This window comes from Lactuca serriola, chromosome 1 (genome assembly GCF_051521515.1).
Source record: "Lactuca serriola cultivar US96UC23 chromosome 1, Lser_US96UC23_V15, whole genome shotgun sequence".
NCBI lineage: Eukaryota > Viridiplantae > Streptophyta > Magnoliopsida > Asterales > Asteraceae > Lactuca > Lactuca serriola.
Genome location: NC_136408.1, coordinates 108,180,674 through 108,187,834, shown reverse-complemented (window position 1 = coordinate 108,187,834; position 7,161 = coordinate 108,180,674). Strand labels below are relative to the sequence as shown.

The 7,161-nt window shown below is 31.6% G+C and overlaps 2 protein-coding genes across 2 annotated transcripts; both read right to left on the bottom strand.

Moving 5' to 3' along the window:
- Positions 1 to 587: 587 nt before the first annotated feature.
- Positions 588 to 2,399, bottom strand: LOC145070445 (protein CYSTEINE-RICH TRANSMEMBRANE MODULE 4-like). The gene is made up of 3 exons (XM_079017389.1): positions 2,314 to 2,399; positions 2,018 to 2,183; positions 588 to 729 (listed from the first exon to the last, which is right to left on the bottom strand). Exons 1-3 carry the CDS (start codon positions 2,345 to 2,347, stop codon positions 684 to 686), a joined length of 246 nt encoding a protein of 81 aa, XP_078873515.1. The 5' UTR covers positions 2,348 to 2,399; the 3' UTR covers positions 588 to 683.
- A 250-nt stretch (positions 2,400 to 2,649) lies between these two features.
- On the bottom strand, positions 2,650 to 4,825 carry LOC145097125 (pentatricopeptide repeat-containing protein At1g02150-like). The gene is made up of 2 exons (XM_079034633.1): positions 4,268 to 4,825; positions 2,650 to 3,983 (listed from the first exon to the last, which is right to left on the bottom strand). Exons 1-2 carry the CDS (start codon positions 4,670 to 4,672, stop codon positions 2,793 to 2,795), a joined length of 1,596 nt encoding a protein of 531 aa, XP_078890759.1. The 5' UTR covers positions 4,673 to 4,825; the 3' UTR covers positions 2,650 to 2,792.
- Between the last annotated feature and the right edge of the window lie 2,336 nt (positions 4,826 to 7,161).

Here is a 7,161-nt window from a genome sequence, read left to right as displayed (position 1 = left end):
ATTTGTGAATCTCAAAAATTAATTTGTTAATGACTAAATTTTTTTTACAAATTTTTATATTTAAATACGAATTTACTCAAAAATCACGTGTCTATGATTATACATTTGATTCACATGAAATTCAATATGTACATACGATTTATATAAATATTTATCATACATATTCTTAATTCACATATAAATTGAATGATAATCAAGTTAACTGAGAAATCGTTAGATATTATATGATTCTTATACATTTGTTCATATGTGAATTAGATTTTGTAAATATTAGGTACAGTTTAGATTTAAAAAAAAAATGTTTTTATATAGCAATATATAGGTGTATTCATAGACACAAAATGAATTTTAATATGTTAACTTTCTTTTTGATAAAAAAAATAAACCATAATTTTTTTAATTTTTATTTAAAAAGTGGATTTTTGCATTAATTAAGGTCATAAACTTATAATAATGTAAATGCACGTCCTCTATATATTGAATAAAAGTTTGGATTAAATCCGTTTGTTGGTATCGAGACAATACAGTTATACACATATAGTATGCTTTTTTCATAATATGGTTTATGATTATTAGTGATACTGTGATACAAACAAAAACTAAAATAGACCAAGTATTTAAAAATTGAACACCACCATAGAGATAAAACAATACACTACATGGAAGCCTCCATAACCAAGTACTTAGAAACACGCATCCAAGAGGCAACAGCAACACAGCCCAGCACAACTGCGATAAAATATATATATATCTTTTCAAACCACAGAACTCAAATCTCGACCATTTAATAATAATAGAAATAATAATAATAATAATAATAATAATAATAACTAATTTTTAAGATTACGTACATTTACCAAAGCCAGACCTCATAAATCATATCAATGCCCAAGATTGGTTATATTTTAAACCCATCCCAATTTATTTGAGCAAACAGTTATTATATATATATATATATATATATATATATATATATATATATATATATATATATATATATATATATATATATATATATATATATATCAAGGTTGTGAAAATCGTTTGACGGTAGCTCGACGGTCGACTGGTGTTAAGGGATTAATCGAGGATTAATCGAGGACCATAAATTATTAATAAAATATTAAAATTAATTAAATATTAATATATCTTAAGAAAAAACAAGTACTTCAAAATTAGAAAATAAGAAAATTTGTAATTTGGAAATAGAAAAATATAAACATTTTGGTATAATATTTGAAAATTTGAAATTTTGGGAGTCAAAAAAGAAAGTTGGTTTTTTGAAATTTTTGAAAATTTATTAAAAAATTTTTGACCTTTTTTTGACTTTTTTTTTCGACTTTTTTGACTTTTGTTGACCGGTTAATCCCGCCAAGGCCAATTAACCCCGCCAAACCCGATTAATCATAAATTTCAGATTAATGCCCATCCTCAACATTTGGAGAACGTCAAGCGATTAATCCACGATTAATCGCCGATTAACCCGACTTCTGCAACGATGATATATATATATATATATATATATATATATATATATATATATATATATATATATATATATATATATATATATATATATATATGAAAAAGTTCAATAGAGAACTATAATTATTGGTTCTTCAAGGAACCAAATCTTTTTTTCAATTTCTAAAGCTTATTCTTACCAAAAAAAATCTAAAAATATCTAAATTCATATATTAACATTGTGAATGTGAAAAATATTTTTCGTATTCACCGTATGAATCCGGATTCACGTTGTGAATTTTCAAAGATTTACATTGTGAATTTGACGTTAAAAAAAATCCAATTTTATATCATTGGGAAAAGGATAAAAAGTTACGAATTTCTGGTTTTTGTTTTTTTTTTTTGATAAAAGTAAGTTCTAAAAGTTGAAAAAAAGATTGGTTCCTTGGTTAATTATGGTTATCTATTGAACCTCACCCTATATATATATATATATATATATATATATATATATATATATATATATATATATTCAAAGAGAGGGAGATAATACCATCCCCTCCAGAATCCATCACCCCTAGGCTGAGTTCCATGAGGAGGATTATGGCCACCAGATTCATAACCGTCTTTCAAAGTAGGACCAACCACTGGTGGTGGTGGTAGTGGTGGTGCAGCCACATAACCCTTACCAGTACCACCCTCCACCGGATAGTTATGAACTGATGCAACATGATCAAGAACATCGATTAACAATTACATAATTATGAGTTTATCACCATTCAAACATACAAAAAAATGAGATTCAAGTATGCAAGTTTTTAAGAATGGGTGGGGTGGGATGGGTAATACCTTGAGGAAGCTGGTTTTGCTCATATGTGCTCATTTTCAAATCTCAATTGCAATCCTCTTCTACTTAAGATATAGATATAGTTATGTATGTATATTTATATAAACTATAATCAAGAAAAGGATTAACTATATGATGGAGTAGCTATGATGGAGTAGTTAAGAAAATAAGTACAACCAATTATGCATAATGTACCACCTTAAAAATCATCGAATACCCAAAAACAAAACTTGGTCAACAATCTTGACATTTGATCATATCTTGCATCACATCACAATATATTTAAATGAACATACAAAAGAAACCCAAAAATATGATGCTTCTAAGAAACGCCATAATGCAAAGAAAAAGCTATGAATAAGACCTTAAGATTTCCAAATACAATTCTAGTAAGGTACAACATGTAACACCTTACCTTAGAACAAATTTACTACATTAAGAGTAAAACGGGAAAACCGTTGTGAATTTCCAAATATACCCTTTACAAACTACCCTGCAACTCGTTTAGAAATGTATCACCTTCTTCATAATCATCATCTTTAAAAGAAGGTAACTTTGACATAAAAGTTTCATCTTCAAAAACACCCGAATCCCTCAAAACTTTAAAAAACGCCTCTTTGCTCTTTTCATCTTTTTCTTCCTCACAAATCTTTAAAAAAGACACAATATTTACAGGTTTCGGTTTCCAAAACCGTGATTCTTCATGTGAAAGTGCCTTTTGAAAACAAGACAACGCATCAGAAAGCCTCCTATTCCCAATATGCCCTTCACCAATAATCTCCCATGAACTTGAATTCGCCTTCCCATTTTCCAACATTTCTTTGAAAAAAGATTCGGCTTTTTCCAAATACCCTTTTCGAATATACCAACCCAATAACCGATTCCCAATTCTTGCATCATAAGTTGTCTTCACTAAAAGCCATTCCTCATAAAGATTCTCAGCTTCTTCAATTTCATCCATTCTTATAAAAGATGAAATCACTGCATGATAACCCATGTTGGGTATATATGGAAAAACCGTTTTATAAGTCCCCCAAATCCTTTCAACTTCTTCCTTTTTTCCAATACTTCCATAATGACTCAAAAGATAATGATAAGGAATTCGATAACGCCCTGTAATCTTGTTTTCAATCTGTCTTAAACAATCTTCAGCTTTTTCAATCTCTCCAAGCTTAATGTAAACAGTAGAAAGAGTGCTATAGGTAGTCCAATTTGGTTTCACATTCACATCAAGTTTCATTCTTTCAAACACTTCTTCCATCTTTTTCACATTCCCTTGAGACCCACGTGAAGAAATCCAAATACTATAAGAATATAAATCCAAATCTATCTCTTTTTGCATCATTTCTTGAATAAATTCCTCGACTTTTTCGTATTCTTTAAGGTTCATGTAGAGTGTCATCATCACATTATATGGAAGTGCATGGTTTGCATAACGTTTTTTCTTCATTTCTTGTAATAAAGATTCGGCTTTTTCTTTTTTTCTTGAGTGTACATATGCATTCAAGAGGGACCCGTATACACGATTGTCTATTAGATCATCTTCTAGATTTTTGAAGTAATCTTCAGCTCCTGAAACACCATGTACTTTGGATATAAGATCTAATTGAATTGCAGTGTCACTTGGGGACATGATGAATCTTTCTGGTTTGTTGTTCATCCAATCATACACCTGTAAGAAAGTAGACAATTTATGTTTCATAAATCATCGATTTGGGTGTTGTGTGTTGTTTGTTAATTACTTATTATCACTCACATACAGATGGATGATTGAAATCCAGTGTTCGCAACTCCTAAGGTTGTTATGTTTCTCAACTCACAACTAAATACTTTCAACCCAAGGCTTTATGGTTGATTCGATAAAGAATGAATCAAAATGTCAAATTTATAAGTAATCAGAACAAAATCGAAGAAACCCTTGAATTAAAGTGAAAGAGAAGTGCGAAATAAACATACCTCAAGAGCAAGATTGTAACGACCATACTTCCTCAATTCTTTCACAAGCCTACAAAGCTCCCATTTTGTAGTAGTTTTGCCTTCATTCTCCCATTGATTCAACACACTGCTAGATCCCTTTTCACGATTACCCATCATCGAAATCTTCTTGTAGATAGCTTTCCAAGCAACCGTTGTTCCTGGCTTCTTTTCGTAGTCGACTGTGCCATAGTTGTAGACATTTGAAGCGTATAATGACGAAGAACAGTTTCTTATGACGAGTGAACTGAATTGCGCTCTTTTGAGAGGTGAATTGCGAAATCCGGGAAGGAAATTGATAGAATTAGAGAGGGAAGAGGATGATGATGAAAGGGATAAGAGTTGCGGGTGTGGTGGAGATTGGGAAATTGTCGAGTGGAGTAACATTTGTTTTGATTCGTTTCTGAGTTAATAAGGGCTTTAGGAAATGCTTCGAACTCTTGAAGCTTGAAAGGATTCAGTGGGAAAAGCTCAAGGGTTATCTTCGTGTTTTTTCGTCCCTGTGACAGGAAAGAATGGGGCGGCCTCCATCCAACACCCCCTTCCCCACACCCACCCATCGATGTGACAATTTTTGCTTTGAAAATGAGTTAATCTTCAAACAGCCCTTGATGTTTCTTGTAATTACATTCAGTCCCCATAATCTTTATCAAGTTTAACTATAACCACCTTGTGACTCAATTCGTAAGACTCGGTAAACTCCATTTCTCTATATAGAAGACTCAAGTTCAAATCCTGTATGTTTTAATCTTTAGGGGTGAATATTGGGAGCGATGGAGGAGCAAGCTAGGGCCTTACATAGATGAGATCAATTTTAAACTATCGGTCCGTTCTTGGTATATGAAATCACAGTCAACTGATTTTTTTTTACTAGTATGGTACACTGGTTCAGTTTGGACGGATACATGAAATTACCTCTTTTTTTTTATTGTTTTATTAGTTTTTATTTGATTTATATTAAATTTTTAAAAATCTCATATAAACATTCATTTGAAGTCGGATTGACAAACGATTTTTTTTAATATTTGGTTTAAAAGCTGAACTTCAATTTAGGCTATAATTACATCGTTTTTTGTTACGTATTTAATTAGTTATAGTACCTCGAAGACGGGATATCAAAGCTGAAAGTTTTTCGGCTTTTCAACTATTATGTGTAATCTGAGAAACTTTTAAAAATTACATAACTTATGTTATTGAAGTTGGATTAAAATGAGATCTTTATCATCATGTATTTTAGAGTTTGTGCTTCAATTTAGTATGTATTTCTTCATTTTTAGTTCCACATTCAATGAGTTATAGCTTCGTGAATTTGAGATATTTGAAAGTTTTTCAATGACTTACACCATACACAACAAATGTTCTACCGGTCTAAGAATTGGAAAACCAACACTGAAACCGGTATTTCACAAATCAAATGGTGGACCACCTCCAAAAAGGATGTTCCAAACGAGAATACTCTAAAAGGGAGTAAAATGCAAATTGTGTTTGGATATATTTTTATGTGAGTATTGATTTACATTTCTAACAAACATTATTGGAATGTTTTAGGTTGGAGTGATACTGAATATTGACCATGTGTTTAAAGAATCAGATGTTGCATCACCTACTATTGACATGGAGCACTAGTTGGAAGCTAGATGGCGCATCTTGATCATGTATGGAGCATCTTGGTCATCAATGACATGCCTTGAAGATCTATTGCACAACATGAATGCATGATGACATATTTTCAACTCGTGGAGCTTAGGAACATTGATACCACATCGTGAAGATGGATCATCTTGAACATAGATGACACATCTTGAACATAGATGGCATATATTGGTTACACATGGAGCATCATGAAGTTTAATGGAGCATCATGAAGATTGATGGATCATCATGATGATCAATGGAACCTCTTCAAGTCTAAGGAGCACCTTTCTAATCATGGAGCATCTTCTGACGTAAAACAACACCTTTTGCACGTTGACTTCAATCTACATGCATTCCATTCAAAGCTCCAAATATCAAGTCTTCATGCAAAAAATGATTAAGAATGTTAAAGTGAATTCAAGACTCAATACTTTGATAGAAACTTAATAGAACTGGAATATTCTGTCTATACTATATTAAGTAGGGTAAGGTGTCACTCGATGACTTAGACATGATGACATGTCAACACATGATTGGTTAAGCTATGTCATGAGATTTTTCAAAGTCTATATATAGGCCCATTGAGACATTATAAAGTGGCTCATAGTTGCTAACTCTGCTCATTCTTCTCATTGCTTGCTCATTCACGTTCTAATGCGTTTTAGGAAGCTAAAGATAATCATTTTATAAAACAATTTTAAGAACGGAAAATGGAAGACTTTAAAATAACTAGTTTATTTAATGATCATTTAAAAAAAACCATCAAGAGGATCCAACTACATGAATGAGAAATATTATGACAACCATAGGATGTTAAGAATACAACTTTTGAATACTTTGATCCTACTTGGTTTTGGAGAGTTGATTAAGATGGCAAGAACTCATGAATAAAGTTTCTCTATAATGTATCCACCAACAAGAGTAAGCCACCAAGAATGCTAGCTCTTCATGTTGTATGAAATACTTCTTAAGCCTTTAAGTGCTTAACACAATTAATCACTAAAGGAGAAGTGCTTCAATGCACCATATCTTCGCTTAACTTCAAAACACAAGAAGAGAGGAGAAGGGAAGAAGAACCTATGGTTCTGAGAGAGAAGAGAGAAAAACATTTTGAATAACTCTAAAATGAAAGCCTTGGGCCTCCTTTTATAGTTATGTGCACATAGTAAGCACTATCCATCATTAAATGAAAGAATTGGCTAAAGGAAGAAGTCTTGGATGTGTAAGAGGTTGCTTCACAA